Consider the following 25,451-nt stretch of genomic DNA (forward strand, 5'->3'; position numbering starts at 1 on the left):
GCGCAGCTATTCAGCAAGACCAAGCTGTGAGGGTCGTGGGTTCGAATCCCACCGGTCGAGGATCTTTTCGGGTTGGAAATTTTCTCGACATCCCAGGGCATAAAGTATCATCGTACCTGCCACACGATATACACATGCAAAAATGGTCAATTGGCATAGAAAGCTCTCAGTTAATAACTGTGGAAGTGCTCATAAGAACACTAAGCTGAGAAGCAGGCTTTGTCCCAGTTGGGACGTAACGCCAGAAAGAAGAAGAAGAACAATCTCACAGATTTCAGTAAGTTGATCGAAAGTATTTATTGTTTGATGACTCTCCACGGTATTAACTCGAAATTGACAAAAATGTCGAATGTGACTGTTATTCAGTTATGGGCAGTAGTTCACTATTGTTTTCAATGTCAAATGACCCGGAACTATTTTTGATTAATGTAGTAGGGGACTGTAGTATCTGGACAAAAATTCAGACTAACCCTGTGGATATTACTGAAGATTCCGTTGGATTTCATAATGCTACCAGTCCTAAATAATGATATAAGGTACCGCGGGGCAAGTGGGAAAATGGGGTAAGTGAAAATAATTGGTATATTTCACTGAATATGTCAATTAACGTTTTAAACTCATGCGTAAACCTTTGAGGCCATTGAGAATATTACGATAGGTAAGAGATTTCTGAGATTTTTCAGCCATTATTGCATAGTAGAGCGACAGATTGTTAACCTGTCAACTATCACTCCGTAACAAGTTGGCGGCGTGCAATCTTATTTTAATATTTTCAGCGGAAAAAAGATGAGGAAAATAATTTTCTGTACCATTTCTAAGTTGTCCTCTCTGACAGTTTTAAACTGCAATAAAAAAAGTTTTAGAATTAATTTGACATAGACCTAAAAATAACTAAATTGAAACACTGTCAATTTTCTAATCACGTGGGGCAAGTGAAAAGTTTCTCATTAGAGATTGAATTTGTGTTTTCTCTTTAGGTAGCTAGAATTATACAAGGTTCACAATTATCATTGAACAACAGAACGTGCTGTTAATACAAGAAACACTATACTCGAAGAGTTAAATGCTATACTGCCGTTATACGCATAACTGTCCCATGTTCCAAAATATGCAATCGAGAAAAACGCGTTTAAAGATTTTAACACATTTAGGCCTCGTATTGACCAGGTGTGTGGTAAATTGAATTGAAATCTTCACAATAATATAAAGAATAGCGTGTTTATTAGAGTCAAGAGTTTGTATTATGGGAATAAAGTAAATTTAGCTACGAAATTCAAAGTGGGACTGCTATGCCTAGAAATACGGGGTTTTTGGTGAATTTCTACGCATAACAGTCCCACTGAGAGTAGTGACCAATTTTATGCTAAACATACTGCTGTAGATAACCGTTCTTACGTATAGATTGTACCAAATATACAGGACGTATATCCTCAAGACTATGTTAAGGCACCTAATGAAGGCTCAAGTGACATGTGTCATACGGAGCCACGTGTGGAGAAGTGAAAAAAAAAACGATTTTATAGTTTCCAAATTCGGGATGGAAAGCAAAGTTTTCTGTATGTGTGATAGTGAGAAAATGTATGAGTTAGTGAAAGAAAGAGTGGGTGAGTAAGTAAGAGAGTTTATAAGATGTAATAAATTCCTAAATCGACTCTTCCAGCTGCAGGCTTGACAGGAACGCATCTGCGAATTCAAGGTTATTCTGCCGAGTAAATATTTAACTCAAAATTCACGACACAAATCTTCACACGATTTGACATTTCTTTGGACTTTGTTTGCAATACATATCATGATATTTTTGATACATCGCAAATTAAGTTTTAGAACCACCAACATATTTGCAACTTGCACCGAAGAGCCAACTATGCGGAATAACCCAGTATGTGGCCAGGTCATCCTATTCTTCTTTTGACTTGACTTTGACTTCGTCTTGACTTCATCAAGTTTGATATGTCGCAAGATAGGTCTCAAGACCGCCAATGTAATGGCTACTTCCTCTGAGGAACAGGGTATCCAAAACAACCTGGCATGCTATCAAGTCATCCAGGAACCTTTGAATTACCCTTCTTTAGCCTTGATTTGTGAATTTATGTAGTTTGATGTTGCCAGCTAGGTTTCAGACCCGACAGTTTAGAGGCCATTTCCCCCAGGAAACCGGGAATTCAGAACAATCCGACATGTGGTCAAGTCATTCAAATACATTTGAACCACCTGTAGACCTAATTTGCAAATTCATGAAAATTGAAATGTCGCAAGCCAGGTTTCAGATTCGCCAATATAATGGCCACTTCCACCAGTGAACCGGTATTTGGACCAACCCAGCATATGGCCAAGTCATCCAAAAATGGTCGAACTATTTTTATTTGGACTTGGTATGCTAAATTATGAAGTTGTTTTGTCGCAAGCCATGGACTTGAAATTAAAGTAATTACTGATTCTTCAAGTGGGATTATTTCAGTATTCCTCGTGATGAATCCAAAATTACGGTGAATTTCTAATCGATGACGGCGGTTCAAAAAATTGTGATTGACCCTGCAAACTCAACTGAAATTCTTTGAAAAACCGATGGGAAATAATATTATTGAATTGAAAATTTCAATCAAATTTGACGCCAGACTCGCATGAATGACGAATGCATCCCGATAATACAAACACATAAAACGGGTTGTGTTCCACATGGGATGTAAAGTCAACGTAAGAAGATGTTCAAAACGATTTTCACAAACACCAGCTAATTCAAAACTCACAACTGAATATTTTGTTCAAGATCAGCGCAGCGAATTGTATAGTGTGACAGTTATGCGTAGAAATACAGTAGTGGGACAGTTATGCGTGGAAATTCAACAATGGGACAAATTGACTTGGCTTGCTTTTCATTGATTTTCCGAACAAAGTTAATTTTTGATAAGTGTTTTCTAAGACTATGCGTAAAAATAAACTGTTTGATGACAAAAAGTCAAAATGCACAAAAAGTAACATGGGACAATTATGCATATAACGGCAGTATAATTATGGCTAAATCATGGAACTTCTCTAAAAAAAAGGTTGCTAAATATTACGACATTAATATGTTTACTTCGGACAGCCGATTAAAAGGAAGACGTTGATTGAAAAGTTTCAATATAAGAGAACGCACGTAAATCTTGTGGAATGTCTATGTAAAACTAGTTCAAAAAATAAAAAATGGGGCATAGGTGTATCCACATAAAAAAGTTTCTAAATACTTTATTGAAGGATTCCGTTTGATTTCTCTTGAAGAGTTATCCGACGTAATATCCGATTTTATTAAAAACAAATAACGAGCGGTGGAAATTCTACAGAGCAGAAATGCAATTGCTGTCCCTGACGTAAGAACTAACATTAGAAATGTTGCAGTTATAATGTTGTCAATTAATTTCAACGAACATAACTGAACAGAAGAAAATTCAAGTTACAAGAATAAAATTTTCTTTGTTTACATGTTACTTATGTATGTTATTGTTCATTGAGACGCCTTAACAAATGTTAAAGCTTATAGAAACTGTGAATGTAACTGTTAGTTTTTGAATTTATTGTTCAAAATGATAAACTTTTCACTTGCCCCACCTATGGGGCAAGTGAACAGTAAGGAGACGTATTTCAAAAACTTTTTCTGTACTTTTTTCTTCAATTTTACATAAAAATCAATTTCAGCATACTGCTCATATTCTGTGGTAGTCAAGCTAAAAAATATACACAACTTCATTTGTTTTAATTTAAGGTCTCTAGAATTTGAAGAATCCCAACTATGCGAAATCCATTACCCACTTGCCCCACGGTACCTTACAGAATCAGCCGCAGCTAATATGTTGATTGAATTGAGTATCAATAGTCCAACGATTAACACGCAATCAAAATTTACAGTGGTAGGACAAGGCTTTCGAAGAATCGTTTCATAATCAAAACTCTTTCAACTTCATGTTACAACTCTGCCCTAATTTTTGCAAGTCATTTTTGTATCAGTATGAAGCAGAACACTTTCTGGATAGACAAAAGTATCGTCCTCACTCTTGCGTTGCCCGCGGTTAGAAATACTTACGACACACGTCGTTCTCGGTTTCTCAGGCATTGAGGGTGGCGTTCAGTTCCCCGGCGGCCAACAATTCCTTGATGATATCGAGCCCTCCGATCAGTTCACCTTTGACGTAGACCTGTGGGTAGGTTGGCCAATCCGAGTAGGTTTTTAGGCCCTGTCGTACCTCTTCATCGGTCAGAATGTCGAATGTGTCGTACTGCACCCTAACAAAAGATGGATAATTTGAATTTCAAATCGGTTCGTCGGTTTTCTATCGCAGGACTAGTAACGGTCCAGTAGCAAAATTAATTGAATTTTCGTCTAATATGGTACGCCCTAGTGATCGTCACTAAAAATAGACTCGCTACCAGCCCTGCTCTTGCATTAACAAACCCGGTCTCATTAATGATGGCTATCAGCTGTTTCGAGAATCCACATCGAGGCGTGTTCCGATCGCCCTTCATGAATATCATAACGTTGGCGCGATTTATTAGTGCCTTGAGCCGATCTTCCAAACTGCCACCGCTTCCTGTGCTATCTCCTCCGGCGCCGGCCAGTTTCCGACACTTGGCCGTCAATGAGGCAATGTCTACTCCGTCAATTCTGTCCACTGCCTTACCGCCTTTGAAGAAGATAACCGTCGGAACGGCGTCGATTTGGTGTTTTAGCGATACCTCCGACAAATCCTCCGCGGGAACGTCCAAAAACTGAAGTCCGCTGAAGGTCGCTTGCTTGGCCATCTCGGACATAACCGCAAGAATCTGTTTGCACTGGTCGGCCCATTCGGCGGAAAATAGAGCCACCGTAACCGACGATGACCTATCCGGACGATAAACGAAGAATGTTGATTAGGTGCCCTGGACGAATGATAAGAGAAGAGCCGCTGAAAATTTCAGCCTGAAATTACCCTATTAACTTATTGTACTGATCAACACTGGTCACATTCGTTACGGCCATGCTGCTGGTAGTTCCTATCTTCACGAATTGTAACTTAATCAAAAGGGGAAAAATAAGGAAAGCACCGGAGGCAGCAAATGGAAAATTTCCGAGGTAGATTGAGGAATCGAAGTCGGGCTTTTGACACACACAAACCTGACAGTTCAGTCAGTGACGGTGATCTGAAGTTCCAAGGGGTTATACAACGAATGTCGACTCCGACATATTCTGTCAGAATCAGAAACACGGAATAAAAATAATCATCGAATAGGGTTCTAAGGCCCTGTCCCAATTATACAGTCGAATTTCGTTCGTTGCACTATGTTTAATTGCACTTCGTTTTAATTGGGCTCCCGTTAGGTGGGCTATAGCCCACCTAAAGCGAAGACAAACGTCACTTTCTGACATTAAACGAAATTTGTCGATGTTGGTAGCTCTGATTTTCTTTTGTTCTAGATTATTTGACAGCTCAAAACTCAGCCCGATTTGTGAAAGTCTTTCACTAGGTGGGCTACAGGTTTAGTGCAACGAACGAAAGTTGACTGTAGTGCCAAAAGCTTAAGTTTAGGCCATAAACACATTGTATGGTATATGAGATTTCTGTAATATAATGTATTGGTTGTTATGTATCGTAACAATACAAATATAGATATTTTCTCATACATGCATTTTGAAAATACAATACGATATATTGTTCATGTATTGTCTTGATTAGCAATTTGTGTATTGTAATACAATACAAAAAACAATTCAACGAACTGTATTTCAATTGATGGTGAAAATTATAAAATTTATGCTTTGTGTGGATTGTCCACCTACCGGATATTCGTGACAACAATAGCAAAAGAATTTTAACTCCTATAGAAGTAAAGATATTCATCATGGTTACATTCGTCGTCACAGCTAATGTCAAGTGACTTCTACAAAACTACTTATTTTTTCTTTTTGAATATTTTTCACCAAACATTTCATGCTTTCAGAACTAGTTTTGTTTACTTTTTTCTGTCAAGCCACCTAGTTGTTTTACGTGAAAATAGTAATTTGACTAAAATTGTAAGGTATAAAACCAATAAAAAACAATACAGTGTTCTGTTACAAATATTATATTGTTTTTGAGTTGTATATTCAAACAAGAATAATGTTGCTTCGACATTCAATTACAATACGCTGTATTGTATCCAATACGTTATATTGTACATTAATGGTTTATTCCATTCACTGAATGGTACGTTTTCTGGGAGGGAAAAACCAATACAAAATTTCCATACGTCACAGTGAGCCGAGATTTTGCTGTCACGAACTGTCACTGTGAGCCCGGATCTTAAACAATGGACAAACATGATAAAAGCGCGTAATTAGCCAAAGCATATTTTGCATTTCATCAAAAGTAGCAAAATTCGAATCAGAATCAGTTCATGCACAATCAAAAGTAACGGCACGAACTAGCGATTTTCACCAAGCCTGCCTTGATTGTCGTTGGCAAACTGGAGTTATCTTGCAGTTTGGAAAAAAAATGTATCAAATTTCGTGTGTAGTATCTGTGCCTCCCTCCCAGGTATGTTTTTATCCGGGTTAACCTTGGTTATCCCACGGAAGGGCCCATTCACAAATTTCATAACGCTGAAGGCGGTGGGTTGGTGCTGGGAGGAGGAAACCAATATGAAATTTATGTACGTCAAGGTGAGCCGAGATTATGCTGTCACGAACTGTCACTGTGAGCCCGGATCTTAAACAATGGATTAACATGATAAAAGCGCGTAATTGATCAAAACATATATTTGCATTTCTCGCATAACTTCTGATCTCGCCCTAAAAGCCATTGATAACCATGTGTGTAGCTCGTTGTTTCTGAGCATTTGCATGGATTTTCATGTTATTTAACAACGTTATGGGGAAGAAAGGATAAATATCTACCTGCTAGTGATGTTGGTTTGGATGCTTATTCTTTCATTTGCTCAGAAACATCCAGCTACGCACGTGGTTACCAATGGCTTTTAGGGCGTTATCTCAGAGTATGCGAGATTTCATCAAATGTGAGAAAAAATCGATTAAAAAGATATTCAGGCTCATTCAAAATTAATGTCACGATAGCACTTTTTATTCTGATTGAATGTAAAGTATGCATAATTTTACTTTTTCCATTAAAAGCCTGATTTGCTACTGAAAAGGAATCGCCGCAGACATTTTCTACAGCGACTCCCATTTGAACTGACATTTCTTTTCAACTGCGTACTGCGATCAGAAAAAAATGCATTCTTGATCGATTCCTTGCAGAAATTTTCCATGCATCAAGATAGGCCGAGAAATTACTTGTCAGCAGCGAATCAGGCTAAAAACGAAAATGATATGCACAGAAAACTTCCATGTTTGTCCGGAAAGATCGAAGGTACACAACAAAAGAAAACGAGCGATTTTCATCAAGTCTGCCTTGATTGTCGTTGGCAAGCTGGAGTTTTCTTGCAGCTTGAAACAACTTTGTGTCATATTTAGTGTGTAGTATCTGTGTCTCCCTCCCAGGGTAAGTGTCCTCATGATGTTACAGCTCACACAAAATTTAAAAAAATATTCATATAAAAAGTGTTACTAGGGGGTGGGTGGGTGTAAGAAATGATCATTTTTAGCGTTATGAAATTTGTGAATGAACCCGAAGAGCCGAAGTGAAGTCAAATAACAAGCGTGTGCTTGAATAAGGGCGTAAGTCACATGATCGATTTCTCTTCATCGATCCTCTCTTCTGTTAAGGTGAAACACTCGGAATCCAAAGATGGCCGGCACAATGGCCGACTTGTGCCCCTATTCACGTTTTCAAAGGCACTAATCTGGAGAAATAGTTGGCAAACGTTTCTGATCTTCTTATTTTAACCTTTCTGCCAGTGCACAAAGTCAAAATAAAAAGTGCACTGTTGTTGGACGATTTCTTCGCGAGATTTGTGCGTTTGAAGTTTTAGTACAATCTTAGAAGTTGATTCCAAACTGTTTCACCTTAATAAAGGTGACAAAACGCAAGTTTGTCAGCATATTTTCACTTCAGGACGCTAGGCAGCGACGCAACCTTGCGTAGATATAGATAGGGCCCATTCACAAATATCATATCGCTGAAGGGGGTGGGTGGGTGTCCTCGTGCTGTTACGGCTCATACAAAATTTGTAAAATGTTCATACAAAAAGTGTTACAAGGGGGTGGGTGGGTGTCGAAAATGGTCATTTTTGGCGTTATGAAATTTGTGAATAAACCCATATAGATTTGTGGCTCCGTGGAACCTTGTCCTTAATCGAAATGATTATGTCGACTGTCGAAACGTCAGACCGGACCGGATTTTTTTGTCTGCTGACGCTGATGGATAGCATTTTGTTTGTACACATTCCACCTTTGCTGAATCCGCGTCGTTTGCAGCTGGATTTTCCGTTTTCCGTGATCCAATTCCCAATCCGAACGTTCTGAAACTCATTCGTAGTGAATCGCGACCATCATGGGCCCCCGCAAGGCTCGGATGTGTAGGCTATGCCTTTCGACGACTGCTATTCTCCGGTCAATTTTTACCATCTTTCGAAACTATAATCTAGTATTTATCATCCGGGATGTGGTTAAGCTGGAGGTAGGTACAATTTTCTTGATCCCTTTAAACAAACTAAGCTTGATTCCTTCCTATAGATAGAGGAAGATGACAAACTGCCCAAGTCCATCTGTAAGTCGTGTGCGGTCAAGCTGATTCGAATGCGAGAAAGTGCTACTCTGTTCATTGACAGTGACCGGAAGTTGCGTGAGAAACTGTCTGGGGATGATGACGCTGAACTGTCGGATGTGGCCAATGAGCTCGGAACTTGTCGTAAAAGGAAGTACAATAAACAAACTGATCTGGATGTCGACTCTCTGGATGAAAGCACTGAGTTGGATCGGGATGAAACGGTCAATGAAGACAGAAGGACTGAAAGATTGGTCAAACAGGAACTCGTTGAACATGATGGAACAGTGAGGAAGGATGGTGATAATCATTTGTAAGTATGCCGTTCTCAAAGTGTTCCATCCATAGAAGACGTAGCATTTTCTCACTGATTTATTAGAATCGGCGCTCCCCCCTTAGGTCGACTCTATACCATTCCACAGAAGCCTATGCTATATCCAAGATTTTTTTTAAGTTATTGCTTTTCATTAATAGGCTGCCTCTATACGCATAATTGGCTCATCTTTAGTCGATTTCAAAGTTTTGCCATCAAATAGTTTATTTTGACGTAAGGGGCGTTTCGTAAAGCCCGAGCAATTCGATTCGTTTTTCGCGCAGCCGGAGTAAATGTTTTGTTTTTCGGTTCCATATTTAGGTGTCGGCCAGGGTAGACGCGTCACGCGATGCAAAGCGAAAATCCTTTGGAGTTTAAAATTTCATTAGAATTCATTCACAAATTTCATAACGCCGAAAATGACCATTTTTGATATCCACCCACTCCTCGTACCGCTTTTTATATTTTACGATTTTTCGTATGAGCCGTTACATTTTGATGACACCCACCCACCCCCTTTAGTGTTATGAAATTTGTGAACAGACCCTTATTAATAATTGTTATTCCTTCCCATACAATTTTCTCTTCGCTTCGTAATTCACGTCTACCCAGGCCGCACCCTCAACTCTCCATAACTCGATATTGAAGGGACCATCGAGTAAGGGAGGTAGGTGTCGAGTTATAGAACAAAAAACCTGTGCAAATACGATCCAAGGGGCCATCGAAGTAGCCATGAAATGGATCTCGATATCAAGGTACCTAATATCAAGTAAGGAAGAGTAGTCTGTAGTTCGTTTTCGCGCGGGTAACGGAGTGATTTTCTATCCCAGCTCTTGCGTGTTGATGTCGAGATTGTAAGTTCAGTCGAGGTTGAATTACCAACTGGTGAGCTTGTTTCATGCTTGTGATAATACAAATTTATATCGTGGCAATGTTACATTTAACAAACTTTAGATAGTTCGTAACTATAAGTGCCGGCATAAGCCCTTATTCTTGTTTTATAAAAAATAGCCTAGTGGTTAGAGTCCGCGGCTACCAAGCAAAGCCATGCTGAAGGTGTCTGGGTTTGATTCACGGACGGTCCATTATCTTTTCGTAATGGAAATTTCCTTGACTTCCCTGGGCATAGAGTATCAACGTACTTGCCACACGAAAATGGCGCTTCCCCGAAGAAATTCCGTAAGGTTCCGGGGAGATAAGGGTCTGAGGCCAAGGGTAATGTCGATGCACTGTACACTACAGTGCATATGCTGGTTTTGACGGGTCGTCGTTGATGCGTCATCCCGCATTCCCTGCAGATTTCCCCTTTGTAAAAAAAAAAAACAAAAATGGCTCGTAAATGGCAACTTTGGCAAAGAAAGCTATCAGTTAATAACTGTGGGAGTGCTCATAAGAACACTAAGCTAAGAAGCAGGCTTTGTCCCAATGGGGACGTAATGCCAAGAAGAAGAAGATATTGAAGTGCATTGAAATCGTGTTATACTTAGAAAATTGTGCAAAACTTCTTCTCTAAACAATTTTTCTTCTCTAAACAACTCAATTATTAAAAAAAACCTTTGAATAGCTCGACATTAAAAATGTCGACGCACTGATAGATAACTTTTTAATAAATTGAGGCTATATGAATCGCATCACTTACCAAGATGATTCCTGATAACTTTGAACAATCCCACTAATAAAACTCCTTCCTGGGAAAACCATGGAGATGCAGAGGTGATTTCGGTCTCTAATAGCAATGGATGCACGTCACACTAACATTCCTTCCCATCCCCGATGACCGTAAGGACGTGGCCGGAGCCGTTGACATTACTATGTTTGGAGTTCTTGAAATTGTACAATTTTGATTACCGTGAAACGGGGTAACTTTGATAATGCGGGTAACTTTGATAGTGCGGGACCCACCACATACAAAACGAAATAAGATTATCAGTTAAGCAAAACGAGTGCAAAAGTAAAGAATAGTTATATGACACTTCATGTCAAAGGTATTTTCATTGAATCAAGAGCATTTAAGACTTAATATACGAATATTAAAAATTGATGCAACTTTAGCAATTTCGAAACGTTTACGAACAACAAAATTATATATCCATTCAAAATAAATCTTTCGGCAATCTATCAACTGCAATCGATAGCTAGGATGCCAGCACTTGTTTTAAAAATAAAAATTAAAAATCTTTGAAACAGCATGCATCAATATTTAAGTTTTCTTCGAAAAAACTATCAAAGTTACCCCGTTTTACGGTATCTTTGTATAATTTTGATTATTCCGATTAATCACGGAGTAGCAACTACGATTTGTACGGTCATCAATGCTTATGCACATGTAAATAGTTTATTTTCACGTAATTATACAAAAAACACTTGCCAAAAGTTAACTTTTTACGGCAACACTTTGAAAAGCATACCAAGTCAATAAGTGGATATCTTTACTCAGGCAGACTTACGGCTTCGGCACCTTGCGACTATTATCGGCAACCAAATTTCAAACGCCAAACACACAGTATTTTACTATCAAAACACACCAATGAAAACATTCAGATGATTCTTCGTTCTGTCAAATACGGGGAGGGCTTCACCGGCAAACCGCAAAGCGCCCTTAATATCCAAGAAGACTGAACCCATTTGTTCCTTTTGAGCATAGGTCAGTTGGATTTCTGTAGAAAGCAGTGTAAGACAGTCGCTCGTTCCTTTGCTTTTGCGGAAACCAAATTGCGTATCTGATAGAAGGCCATTCGTTTCAACCCATTTGTCGAACCGATGGAGAGAATAATTTTCTCTAGCAGCTATCGACATGACAATATCGCGATAGGACGATACGAATTATGATCCGACGCGAGTTTTCCAGGTTTCTGGATGGCAATAACCCTCACTTGTCTCTAGGGTTACCAGACGTACTCTTTTTAGAGTACATGTACTCTTTTTTGCCTTAAAAATTTGCGTACTATTCTTTTGTGCTAAACGGGCTCAGGTGTACTCTTTTTCAGATATTACTGACGATAATTGAAGGAATTTTTTTTATATATAATAACCTGTTGAAGAAACCAGATCAGTGGCGCAAATAAGAAGGGTTTTGGGGGTCATCCTTGGGGTCAACAAAAGAGAGCAGAATTATTTATATGATTTACCATGTACAGTGGCCCAATTTCATATTCGTACAGGACATTGGCGTCAAATCAAGTAGAGTAAGGTGGGGCAAAAGTTCGACCTTAGTGGTATAATCAAAGTTTCCAGGAAAACAATAGCAGTTAAAACGAAACAAATACCATACAGTGAACCTTCGACATATTGGCTATAATTTTGCTGAACAAACTTATGTCAAAATATTTACCCATTTTTAGTTATAACAGTTTCAAAACTGATTGTCTTATTCGAACTTTTGCCCCACCGGTGGGGCAAGAGTTCGAATCTAGTGTGGGGCAAAAGTTCGCTGGCTAAAACACAAAATATCGATCCTTTTATGACAGGCATACTTTACACCAGCCGTTAACTTAAGTTTGACGAAAAATACACACTAAATTTTCATCAAAAAATTGCCCAAAACTGGGTTAATTGTAATATACTCAAAAATAGCAGTTTCTCGCAAAACTAAGTGGAAATGTAAAATTTTGGTGACAGTTTTCACACGATCAGACAAATTTAACTAAATTTGAAGATAATATGTGGATTTTAGGCAATTTGCAAATTTTTCCGTGTTTTTATACGTGGGTCGAACTTTTGCCCCGCTGATTCGAACTTTTGCCCCACTATGGGTCAAAAATTGTTTTCAAGCATTTATGCAAAAACTAATACACCTCAAAGCAACCTTATGATAGGCCTAGAAACGCCCTTACATAAAATATTGAAAAAGATTTTATCTCCATTTGGTTCCATGCAACGAAAGTTTGACCAAAAATTACAATATTTACGTCGAAAAACAACAAATAGCCATAACTTTTCCAAATCTCAATCGATTCTTATGATATTTGGATTGAAAATCTCTTACTTGAATAGCACTCGAACCACCATGACATTTATAAGATTTGTTTTGAATTGGGCTAGAAATCTGAAAAAGAAACTCTTACCCCACTCGAACTTTTTCCCCACATTACACTAAGTAAAAAACTTTTAAATTATATATTGAGCTTGAAATGCTTTATATACATCGATGGTCAAAGGTGTCATCTATCATTTAGCAGTTATAAAATGTTTCCATTTGCATTCATCTTTGGATCAATGAAAAAGTATTAAATTTGTGTCTAAAATTCACCCAATCCCATATTCGTACACCTATCAAAATTTAAACATACAGCATTCGAAACTGAATTTTAATGCTCTATGTCATTGCTCAAGTCCTTTATTACGTTGTGCAGACGTAGTAGAGTACATTTGGACAATTCATTAACAGACATATATGAAACTTAGGTAAAATTATAAGAAATACCAGTTTTTCAATGATTTTTGCAATAACATTCATAACTTTTAAACTCTTTTGAAATGTTATTTTTAAACAATGTAAACCAAATTTTCGTTCTAAACAACAGTATAAGGTTAATTTCAAACTTACCTGTAGGAAGAATTTTAACTACGAACTTCGTTTTACAACAAATTACCCTACACTATGCTGTACATACCTTCACATAATTGTTGTTATCTCAAAATTCAATTATTTTTGAATTTATATTCAAATTATACCCAAAATAGGTCCCTATTCTGCAGTTTATTGATTTTATAATCAAAATACAAAACATCTTGAGTGTGCGGAGAGCATTAATATACTTTTGACTAGAACATATTTCAAATAACGTATGTGTTGCGGTTACGGCAATAATATTTATTCTATTAATCTTTATGATAATGTTGGGTAGTAAAATGTAAAATAAAAATAATAATTGCGCAATTTTTTGATTGGAACATTAACTTTGGATTATTTATATCCATTTAAGGGCCAAACTGAAAGGAATTAACTAAAATTTTTGGTTTTATATTTTTTATAAATGTTATATTGATTACGATTCTTAAGTATGAGATACCGATATCCACTCATAGGCACTCTAAAACTGATTTTAAGTTCTTGAAACTAGTTCAGTATTTGTAGTAATCATTGTTAAGATAGCGTACTTGAAAAAAAAAATACGTTATTGTTCGACTTACTGGATTTTTTTTAGCAAAAAAAACATTGGAAAAGTGGTATTTTTCTTAAATTTACCTAAGTTTATAATATGTCCGCTTATATTGTTTCGAAATGTACTCTACGACATCTGAACAACGTAATGAAGATATTGAGTAATCATCTAGCTCACGAAAAAAATATTTTGAATGTTGTATGTTTGATTTTTGTTAGGTGTACGAATATGGGATTGGCTCAATTTAAGACACAAATTCAATACTTTTCCATTATTCCAAAGATTTTGGCAGATGAATAAACACCGGAGCGTTAGGTTTTATCTACCTTATAAATTATCTTTTAAATTATTCAACAAAAACTGGCTGAATAAAATTGGCACGATCAGTTCAATATTAATAAGAAAGAATTTATAAGCTCAGATCCATTTCTCACTCTTGTCAGTTCTTGTTTTTTTTACAAGCACAAAAAAGCATTCATGAAAACAGAAATTAAACAAACATGTTCCAAATGGGCTAAATTTTTCGAAACCAGTTTAAAAAAAGTTGTTTTTCAATAGTAAAATGATTATTTCTCAATAGTTTTACTATTGATACAATTAGCCGACTTTTGGATTAATCTGATAAGTATGGAATCATATTCCAGTATATATTTAATTGTATTTTTCTGATTCGGTTTGTCAAAAGTTTGTAGAAAATCGATGGAATTCTGGAGATACCGTGGGAAAGTGCGGGTCAAAATTTTCAGGACATGCTAAGTGTACTCTTTAGTACTCTTTTTCAGAGTTCAAAAAATGTACTCTTTTCTGTTAGAGCAAATATGGTAACCCTACTTGTCTCCAATCGTCCGGAATACATTGAACAAGTTTAATAAGCGCCTCTTTGCGACGTTTGGGAGGTTTTTCAGCAAATTGAACTTAATTCTATCCATTCATGGGGCAGCATTATTACAAGAAAGGAGAGCTAGTGTGAATTCTACCATCGCTGAATCCATTTCGCTTTTTCGTGTGAATAATCCCTAACAATCGCTTGGAATCCGAATTCTTCGAAAAGTCGAAAATTCATCGAGGAGAGCTTTCTCTATCCTCATTCACCGAAACCGCATTTCGTATCCTCCTTCCGCCTGAAGTCTCCCGTGACAGACCATTCACGAAGTTTTTCCAATAGCCGCGTTTTTTCGCCTTTACTAGGCTCTTGAACTTGCGGTCAAAGGAAGTATATCGATCGTAATCATTCCGTGAACCGCGCTTCCGGTATGCTTCAAACGCGGTAGATCTGTCTCGATAAAATCCGGTATATTCGTCGTCCCACCACGGAGTGAGCGGCCGCCGACGTATTGATGATCCTGATACTGCGCGACGCTGTGCTTGAAGAGCATTGTCAATGATCAACCCGGATAAAAATCGATATTCTTCCAACAGAGGAAGAACCTCGACCGACTGCTCGCCAATATGTTTCGTGAGGTCGTACGCAAGGTCCATCTGGCGAACTTGGCACGAATTATTGGTAAGGGGGAAAGAGGGAAATGATTCTATAGAAAGAGTGAAGCTTGTTGATCCCCAATAGCACCCCTGCATACCTATCCTCTCGATCAAGACGGATAATATTAAAATCGTGGAAATGAATGTCTCTATCAGAAGTTAGCCATGTTTTACAAAGAGCAAATACATCGCAGCGTGTGCTGTGAACTAAAAATTTGAACGCTTCTATATTTTGATGGCGCTTCTAAAATTCCATTGTAGTATTTGAATCATATCCCCGACCTTACTTACTTACCAGTCAAGCTAAGGTCTGGGTGGACTTTGCTGTACGTAGGAGACGTCTCCATTCGACTCGGTCCATGGCTGCCCGTCGCCAGCCACGCATTCTGCGAACGGTCCGCAGATCGTCCTCAACTTGATCGACCCATCTTGCTCGCCACTGCGCTCCACGTCGTCTTGTGCCGGTCGGATTGTTTTCGAGAACCATTTTCACCGGGTTGGTATCCGAGGTGGACAATGGTTGGTTCTCCCAGCAGCTGGTGCAATTCATGGTTCATCCGCCTTCTCCACGTTCCGTCTTCCATCTGCACTACGCCATAGATGGTCCGCAACACCTTCCGTTCGAAAATACCAAGGGCGCGTTGATCCTCTGCACGTAGGGTCCATGTTTCGTACCCATAGAGGAGTACCGGCCTTATCAGCGTCTTGTAGATGGTTTACTTCGTGCGATGGCGAACTTTGCTCGATCGGAACGTTCTGCGGAGTCCTAAGTAGGCACGATTTCCAGCAACGATGCGTCTTTGGATTTCTCTGCGGGTGTCGTTGTCGGCGGTCACCAGTTAGCCCAAGTACACGAATTATTCGACAACCTCGATTTCATCACCGTCAATATGAACTCGAGGTGGGGGGCGTGCCTTGTCTTCTCTTGAGCCCCTCGCTATCATGTACTTCGTCTTCGACACATTGATGTTCAGTCCGATTCGCCTAGCTTCAGCCCTTAGTCGGATGTACGTATCCGCCATCGTCTCAAAGTTGCGTGCAACAATATCAATGTCGTCGGCGAAACCAAGTAGCTGAACGGACTTTCTGAAGATCGTGCCACTCGTGTCTATCCCCGCTCTTCTTATCACACCCTCTAAAGCAATGTTGAACAGTAAACACGAAAGGCCATCACCTTGCCGAAAACCTCTGCGAGATTCGAAGGGACTCAAGCGTGTCCCTGATACTCGGACTACGCACATCACTCGCTCCATCGTCGCCTTGATCAATCTTATCAGTTTGTCCGGGAAACCGTATTCGTGCATAATCTGCCATAGCTGTTCTCGATGGATTGTATCATAGGCCGATTTAAAATCGATGAATAAATGATGTGTGGGTACATTGTATTCGCGGCATGTCTGCAACACCTGGCGGATGGCGAATATCTGGTCCGTTGTTGCTCGTTCGCCCATAAATCCTGCCTGATATTGCCCAACGAAATCTCTGAAATAAGCTAATACTTAGCCGGTGATATGGGGAGATAAATGCAACTCAGCTTGTCGATAGTCAAAGTAAAACTCAACTCATGTATTTCTCCTGTTCAGTTACAATGCTGTGTTCGAGTTCGGACCCGAACCGATTCCGATCGTATTCTATCTACTCTCATCAATGTTATGGTAGCTGTCCATTTTACCGCACTACCTAAAGCTCGAAATGGCATTGCCAACTAGATCGTAACAGCTCCTCAACCCTTAAGCAAACACTATAAATATTTCTAAACCTTCGAACGTTTCAAGATATATTATAAAATTACGATCTCAGAACGAAAATTCAATTTTCATGCAAAAACATATTAAGACAAATTCAAATATTCGATCACTAATTCAATAGTATATGTATCCTTCTTTCTTCTTCTTCTTAAATTTTCTTTTTGAACGCCGTGATCCGTTTCCCAAGTCTTCCGCTTGAGTCTGATGATGGCTTGCTGTCGTGATCTCCTCTCCCGAAAAGATGAATGAGTCAGCAGGAAACCCATAAAAATCGCTGCTAGCATCCGAAGCATTCGATTGCTCTTCATCATCGTCCTCTCTTCTCCGTTTCCTATTAAGTCTTACTGATGGTGGTTCAATTTGCATTTGCTGTTTATTTGGCTCGGTTGGCCCAAAATCCCTCTCTCCATGGAAAACAAAACTTCTAGGAGTTTTCCGGCGAGAAGCTGGTACCACCTTAAGCTGACGTTTGTGCGCTGTGAGAACTCTGCCTCCCAAAGAAACCTGTGAAATATTTGTAGAGATCCGCTTTAGAAATTTGGCTGGCAACCATTGTCGTATATCAGTCGGATTGTTATTTTTATAATATATCAGATCTCCACATTTCAGGTTGTTAAAAGGATCAGATGTGCTACCTGCCTTAACAAAACCACTTTGATGGTCATCATGCGTATTAGCTAGTTTTTCTTTAAAATTATGCTTTGGATTAATTAAATCAACTAAAGTCTTTGGCTTGTACGATAACATTCGCTCAGATGGAAATTTTCCATCAGTTTCCAAGCATATATTTCTATAATTTATCAAGAAATGTGAAATTTGCTCATCGGTATCCAATGTCCTTATTTGTGGATCGACTAAAAACTTTTTGAAAACGTTTTTCACCAAACGAACTGTTCTTTCAGCCTGACCATTACTTTCCGGGTGATACGGAGGACTTTTGAGTACAACAATTCCTTGTTTTTGGAAAAAATTAATGAAAATTTCGGAGTTAAAGGGTGGACCGCCATCTGTCACAAGAACATCCGGAAGCCCAAAACGGGCAAAAATGTTCAAGAAAACCTTTATCACTTTTTTATGATCCGTTCCATTTCTCATATGTTCCACCTCAATCCACTTAGTGAAACTATCCACTACAACTAGGAACACCTTTTTATCAAAATGAAAAAAATCTGCGTGGATTCTACTAAATGATTTGTTGGTGGGAATCCATTTGGAGTAAGGAGGTTTTTTTGAAAGAGTTGTAGTTTCTAAACAAATTCTGCATGTTTTAACGTAATCCTCAATGTCCTGATTCATACCGAACCAATAAACCGTTCTACGGGCCAGTTGCTTAATTTTGTTAATACCGGAGTGATTCATATGCAACATTTTTAAGATCTTTAACTTCATAACCCTGGGTATTACTACTCGGTCCTGAAATAAAATGCACCCTTCAATTTCCTCTAAATCCTGATGGTGAGAATAAATATCTTTGTAATTTCTGTCAATTCGGCTCGGCCATCCTTTTCGCAAAAATTCAAAGATTTTCAATAAATATGTATCTCTGCTAGATTCTTTCGCAACCTCCTTATAATCCAAAGGAAATTCACTCGTAAAATTCAAACTTTTTATATATTCACGCGCTATTTCTTTTGGTATTTCATGAGCCGTTGGAAATCTCGAACAAAAGTCCGCGTTCCCCATCTTCGAGGAAGGACGATATACAATATCATACTCATTTATAGAAAGCTCCAACACGTATCGCTGTAGTCGTGTAACAGAAAGTGCATTTTTCCCATTCTTGCCAAAAATTCCGATGAGCGCTTTATGATCAGTGTAAATGGTAAATTTTTTCCCATATAAAAATTTATGGAATTTTTTTTACAGTGCATACAACCGCCAATGCCTCAAGGTGTAAAATCGGATATTTTCGCTGAGCATCGTTTAACGTGAATGAAGTGAAGCTAATTGGCCGTTCCTCACCTTTCACTTGATGCGCTATCACTCCACCAAGGCCGTAGGAGCATGCATCCGTCACAATAACAACTGGTTTTTCTGGATCAAAATACTCCAACAGATTTGGTTTCAATAAAAAATGTTTGCACTCATTAAAAACCTTCTCACATTCACAATCCCAAATGTATTTGGTGTTTTTTCGTAGCAAAGCGTAAAGACATTTTATTCGGGTAGACAAATTTGGAATGAATTTGGCATAGTAAGTAACCAAACCTAAAAAAGCTTTAAGTTCAGAAACATTCTGCGGAGCTTTCGCTTCGCGGATAGTTTCCACTTTATCCGGGCAAGGAAGTAATCCCTTGTCCCAAATACGGTAAATCCTTTACAAAAAATTTGCATTTCTTAAAATTAACTTTTATATTAGCCTTGGACAATCGCTCCAAGACTAAATAAAGTTTTTTTTACAGTCTTCAAAGTCTTTCCCGGAGATCAAAACGTCATCGAGATAACACGATACACCTTCTAGCCCTTGAAGCACTTGATCCATAACCTTCTGAAATATCGATGCGCTTGAGGATGCCCCCTGTGGCAAACGGTTGTATGCATAAAGTCCTTTAATTGTATTAATGATCATAATTTTCCTTGATCGTTTTGATAGCAACAATTGTGTATAAGCCCCCGTTAAATCCAATGAACAAAAAACCTTGGAACCTGCGAGAGTGGCAAAAAGATCCTGAGCTAATGGCAAAGGGTATGTGTTCGGAACAATCACCTTGTTTATTGAGACTTTACAGTCGATTACTAATCGTATGTCTTGGTTTTTCTTAACAACAACTACAACCGGTGAAGCCCATTCACTGGCCTCGATCGGTGTAATTATACCATCCCTTTCTAAACCATCTAGGTGTTCCAAAACTTTTTGTCGCAAACGGAGGGGAACTTCATATGCCTTACGAAAAATAGGTGTATTGTCTTTCAATACCAAATCACCCTCGAAACCTACTATCGGATTAGATAATTCCTTGTCAAATACTTTCGGAAACTTACGCTTCAAATCAAGAACTGTCTCGTCGTCATTAATTGCGCTGATGTACTCCATGGTCGCAGTCGGTCTCGCAAAAGCATTCCTCCATCCAACGTAAAAAATGTCCAGCCATGTACGCCCCACCAAAGGAACAAAACTGTTTTCGCAACGTAAGATTATCAGATAAAGCTTTTCCTGAATGTCTCCTAACTTCACGGATACTTCAACCTTTCCTAAAACCTTCAGTTTCTTCCCATCAATAACTACCAAACGCTTGTTACACGTTTTCACAGGAAGATGTTTAAAGCTACGCAGAAACAGATCCTCAGATATGACGCTTTCTGCTGAGCCACTGTCTATCTCCATTGTAATTCTCTTGTTTTCAACTTTGACATCTACATAACATGGTTCATTAATTCTGTTTACAGAAGAAATCATCAAACAAGATGCATCATCCTCTGAATCTGACTGCATATCTTCCTTCAGTCGCTTGGACAATCCTGAAGTACCTGATACAGAAGGTTTAGGCGAATCCATGAATTTTACACTGGACTGAAATTTGCGAGGACTTTTGTTTTTAAGTTTGTAACAGTATTTCCTGGTGTGTCCTTTCTTTTTGCAATATGAACATAAAAACTCTTTATTTGTATAACTGCTCTTTCTGTCATAGCTTCCTCCACTTTTGCTCCTGAATGAAAATGATCGATTTCTACTGTCACTCCTACTTCTACCTCTTCCATTGAAATTCGATCTACGCGGAGCACGATTTGGCCTTCTACCCAAACGAGCTATAACACCATCATCTTTTCTCAAAAATTGAGTTCTGTCCGAAGCTATTTCTTGATTTACTATCATTTTCTCTACCTTAGCAACAGAAAGATCTTCCTCGTCGAACAAACGTTTTTGCAAATTTCGATCATAAATTCCAATTACTAAAACGTCACGAATAGCCCTGTCTTTGAACTCACCAAACTCACAAAGCTCAGCTAAATTTTTAACATCAAGCACAAAATCAACTGCCTTCTCAAACTGTCCTTGTCTACGCGTCCAAAACTTGTAACTGTGAATCACATCGGAGTCTTTTTTGTCGTAACGCTGCTTCAGTTTATCCGTAATCTGCTTGTACGTAATATCCTTTAAATTCTGCCCGGGAAATAAAAGCTTTAGCTGGGAAAAAACTTCAGTCCCACAAACAGCTGAAAACGAAGTCTTAAATCGATCTTCCGTATAATTATTGTGCTCAAACATCCATTCTAATTGTTCTAAATATTGCGAAAATGGTATGGTTCCCGGGATAAAAGGTTCTGAGGTTGGATTGATTGACATCCTTAATAAATAAAAAAAACAATCAAAATACACAAAATTCAAAATAAATAGCTGATCTTTATACACACAAGAAAAAATGAAACACTTTCAAATAGTCACACGACAAAACAGTAAAAATTATAAAATAAGCATCAAGGAAAATACCACATACCTGATTCCAGATGAAGCACAATACACACAACTACCCTAGCTGCGGGAAAAAGCCAATCGTATCCAAAAACTGGCAAGGCACTCACAGTCACAGCATGCAAAATGAACGATCTGCCTTAATCGCGGCGGTAAACAGCAGCCAATCTCACCAAAACAGCAAACTTCTCCAGCAGCAACAAAATCCGGCAACAACAGCACTTCCTATCAACAGCAACTTTCAGCAACAACAGCAGCAGCTAACCCCAATAAGGTCGATGAACTTCCAATGCGCTTTTTAAACTTCGCTATGCAGCCAAAGAAGGTCAGTCACCCCTGACAAAACTGCAATTCTTCACCACACGCTCACTACTCACTGGTGGTATCTCACTAGGAACTCACTCTCTCAGAGCCCAAAACCAAACACCACACAAATGATGAAAAAAAAACGCTTTATTCCCAGCGGTCACTCAACTGCTTTGTGTCGATGCTCGCTGTGTGAACAAAAGAAGACACAAAAAATGATTTAATAATCCGCCTATTATCTTCTCACAAAAGAAATCCACTAAATTGTAGGCTTCCAAAATGGCGATTTTCTCAAAATAAATGCGCTTCTCTGTAAATTTCTTTTTACACACTTTCCAAATTTCTTTCTTTCAGCGCTCCACAAATCCGGTAAAATCAAGCAAAAAGAAAGGTCTAGCCTATCTACTGCCCGAAGAACACCAGTTACTTTTATCAAGGGAAAATTAAAAAACTGACGCCACGCCAAAAGATTGCACTACAAGAAGGGTAAAAACTGTGGTAAAACTCACAATTTACAAAAGGCCGTTTGCACGCAAATCTTCCTTCTTAAATTCACTTATCTCCTTTCACTCGCGAACTTACTTTAAACCGAACTTAATAATTCAATTCGCGGTTAAAATTTGAAAAAAAAAACTATCTTTATCCTCGTCCCACTGAAATAAGCTAATACTTAGCCGGTGATATGGGGAGATAAATGCAACTCAGCTTGTCGATAGTCAAAGTAAAACTCAACTCATGTATTTCTCCTGTTCAGTTACAATGCTGTGTTCGAGTTCGGACCCGAACCGATTCCGATCGTATTCTATCTACTCTCATCAATGTTATGGTAGCTGTCCATTTTACCGCACTACCTAAAGCTCGAAATGGCATTGCCAACTAGATCGTAACAATCTCTAGCAATTGATGATAGACGGCGGCATAGAATTTGGGAGAGTACCTTGTAGGCGGCGCTCAAAATTGTGATCGCACGATAATTGGCGCAATCCAACTTGTCGCCCTTTTTGTAGATAGGACACACGACACCTTCCATCCACTCCTCCGGCAATAACGTCCTCCTCCCAAATCTTGGAAATAACCCAGTGCAGCGCTCTTGCCAGTGCATCAACACCGTATTTGAGCAACTCGCTCGGTAGTTGGTCCACTCCAACGGCTTTGTTGTTTTTCAACCGTCTAAGGGATGCACACTGGGGCAGAATCGAAAAAACGCGGAAACAACTGTAGTTCTTCGGAATGAAGAGATAGACGTTTGATGTCTTCTGCGAAAATGATCCTTCCAATGAGCCATTTTACGAAGCTGGTCAAATGACAGGAGACCTGGGAGAATTCAATCATCGTCGTCAGTTTTCGCGACGATGATGGTTGATGACTGTGCGCATTTCTAGCGTAGCTTTTCATACAGGCGAAAACTCAAATGGAGAAAAATTATTTAAATATTTCTAATCATAAAAGTGCCTTTTTATGTGCAATTTGGGTAACAAAGAGGTAGCTGATACAACAACTAGGTGTAATGTTGCAGTAACGAACATTTTTGGATCTATTTTTTGTCATTTTCTCCATGTCCCCCATTTGGTAAGATGAGGCGTTGTTAAAAATCACGCTGGATTTAATCCCAGGTCTCCTGTCAATTGACGCCGTTTCGGCGATCAGTTGTTCCGAAACGTCTCGTAAAATGGCTTATAAGGCCGATGTTTTGACATAAAGTCATATTTTATAGTGTTATTCGCATAAATGATTCAAATGCCATTTCGGCCAAATGGTAGTTTTATGGTTTCTTCGGCAAAGTTGATCGTTATTTTATGCTGAAAATAATTGCTGAAGACGTCATATTTGCATAAGGTGACCAGACGTCCCGCGTTTCGCGGGACAATGGAATTTTCAACATGATATTACTGCGTCAAATCTAACAGTTTGACTGAACTGAGCAATTAGATCATGATTTAGACCTAAAATCTGTGTAGAATACACATCAAATACGAATAATATTTAATTGGGAACAAGATCTGACGGGGTGTCCCGCGTTTCGCGGGACATATATGGTCGCTTTATATTGCATATATATATATTATTTATATTGTATATATATATTTATATTGCAACGCCTACTATTTTTTGAAATATTGACACTATTTTAAAAATATGTACTTAAAACCGAAATATTTGAGTTTTGCTTGTATTTTTCAATTAAAATACCATATATCGCCTATGACTGTGTAAATAACTAACATAAAGCAGGTCTGGTGAAAATTTGATGATAAAATTAAAAATTTGTTTGATTTTTTTTTAGTAAAATTAGCAAAAAAACAGGAATGTTGCGTATAGGCCATTCTTGCGATCGGGCAAGTTCGGGCAGGTGTTTTCATCGCCATCCACTTACAAAAGGTCAGAACATTCATGTCTAATTTTTTCAAGGATATGATATTTAATATATTTGTTCTATGCGATCTGAAAGTATGCTAAGCCTAAAAAAAGGTCAAAATTATTTTACATGACATGACAGTAAAAACAAAAGTTTAACATAATCATGAACATTCTTGCGGTTTACTTATAGCTAAATGTACTTAATCATTTGCTTTTTACATTGCTTGTATGTTTGCTATTCGCAAAAACGCCCTAAGCGCAAGACTCATTATGTCAAATCATTTCGGTCGAGTGGAAACTTAGATATATAGTTTCTTCGGCAAAGTCGATCGTTATTTTAAGCTGAAAACAATTGCTGAAGATGTCAAATTTCCAAAACCCACTATTTTTGAAAAACTAACAAAATTTTGATAAATTGTGCTAAAGAACGTTATATACATAAGTTCAGTTTAAATACCATTTATCGTCTATGGTCATGTCATTCATTGGCATAAGGCAGAACTGGTAAGAATTTGAAGGTAAAAAAAAAAACAAAATATAACAGTTTTATTAAAAATAACAGGGATATTACCTATGGGCTATTTTTGTAGCAACCAAACATAACTTTTCTTTTTACCATCAAATTCTTATTAACTTAGGCCATGAATGACATAATCCTAGGCGGTAAATGGTACTAAAACTGAAAAAAAAAAACACGAAATTTATGTATTTTACATTACATTTACATTAGCACAATTTATCAAAATTTTGTTTGTTTCTCAAAAATAGTAGGCTTTGCTAATTTGACATCTTCAGCAATTGTTTTCAACTTAAAATAACGATCGACTTTGCCGAAGTAACTGTATACCTAAGTTTCCACTCGAGCAAAATGGTTTAACATAATGAGTTTTACGCATAGGGCGTTTTTGCGAATAGCAAACATAGAAGCAATGTAAAAAGCAAATGATTAACTACACTGATAAAAATCCACACGCTCGATCTGTGTGTTTAAAATTATGGATTGATTCATGAACGTCCATATCGATTTGCTATGATTTTCTTGCAAACTTCGTGTGTGTTACACATTAAATTCCTGTGTTT

General features: G+C 38.2%; 2 protein-coding genes across 2 annotated transcripts in view; one reads left to right on the forward strand and one right to left on the reverse strand.

Moving 5' to 3' along the window:
* Positions 1–3,933: 3,933 nt before the first annotated feature.
* Positions 3,934–5,131, reverse strand: LOC5577509 (glutaredoxin 3). The gene is made up of 3 exons (XM_001656480.2): positions 4,941–5,131; positions 4,427–4,852; positions 3,934–4,257 (listed from the first exon to the last, which is right to left on the reverse strand). Exons 1-3 carry the CDS (start codon positions 4,988–4,990, stop codon positions 4,080–4,082), a joined length of 654 nt encoding a protein of 217 aa, XP_001656530.1. The 5' UTR covers positions 4,991–5,131; the 3' UTR covers positions 3,934–4,079.
* Positions 5,132–8,312: 3,181 nt separating this feature from the next.
* The window catches only part of LOC5577507 (zinc finger protein 37), a 45,790-nt gene continuing 28,651 nt past the window's right edge, over positions 8,313–25,451 (forward strand). Inside the window, exons 1-2 of the mRNA XM_021855706.1 lie at positions 8,313–8,564; positions 8,621–8,964. Of these exons, the coding sequence (XP_021711398.1) occupies positions 8,439–8,564; positions 8,621–8,964 (470 nt within the window). The 5' untranslated portion in view covers positions 8,313–8,438. The remainder of the gene's footprint in view (positions 8,565–8,620; positions 8,965–25,451) is intronic.

This window comes from Aedes aegypti, chromosome 1 (assembly GCF_002204515.2).
Source record: "Aedes aegypti strain LVP_AGWG chromosome 1, AaegL5.0 Primary Assembly, whole genome shotgun sequence".
NCBI lineage: Eukaryota > Metazoa > Arthropoda > Insecta > Diptera > Culicidae > Aedes > Aedes aegypti.

Bases quoted from the DNA above. Each gene is read 5' to 3' on its own strand.
- LOC5577509 (XM_001656480.2), bottom strand. From the start codon at position 4,990: ATGGCCGTAACGAATGTGACCAGTGTTGATCAGTACAATAAGTTAATA. The intron at 4,853-4,940 runs GTAATTTCAGGC...TCGTCCGGATAG, and splicing joins CAGTACAATAAGTTAATAGG to GTCATCGTCGGTTACGGTGG. The intron at 4,258-4,426 runs GTTTGTTAATGC...ATCTTTTGTTAG, and splicing joins GCCATCATTAATGAGACCGG to GGTGCAGTACGACACATTCG.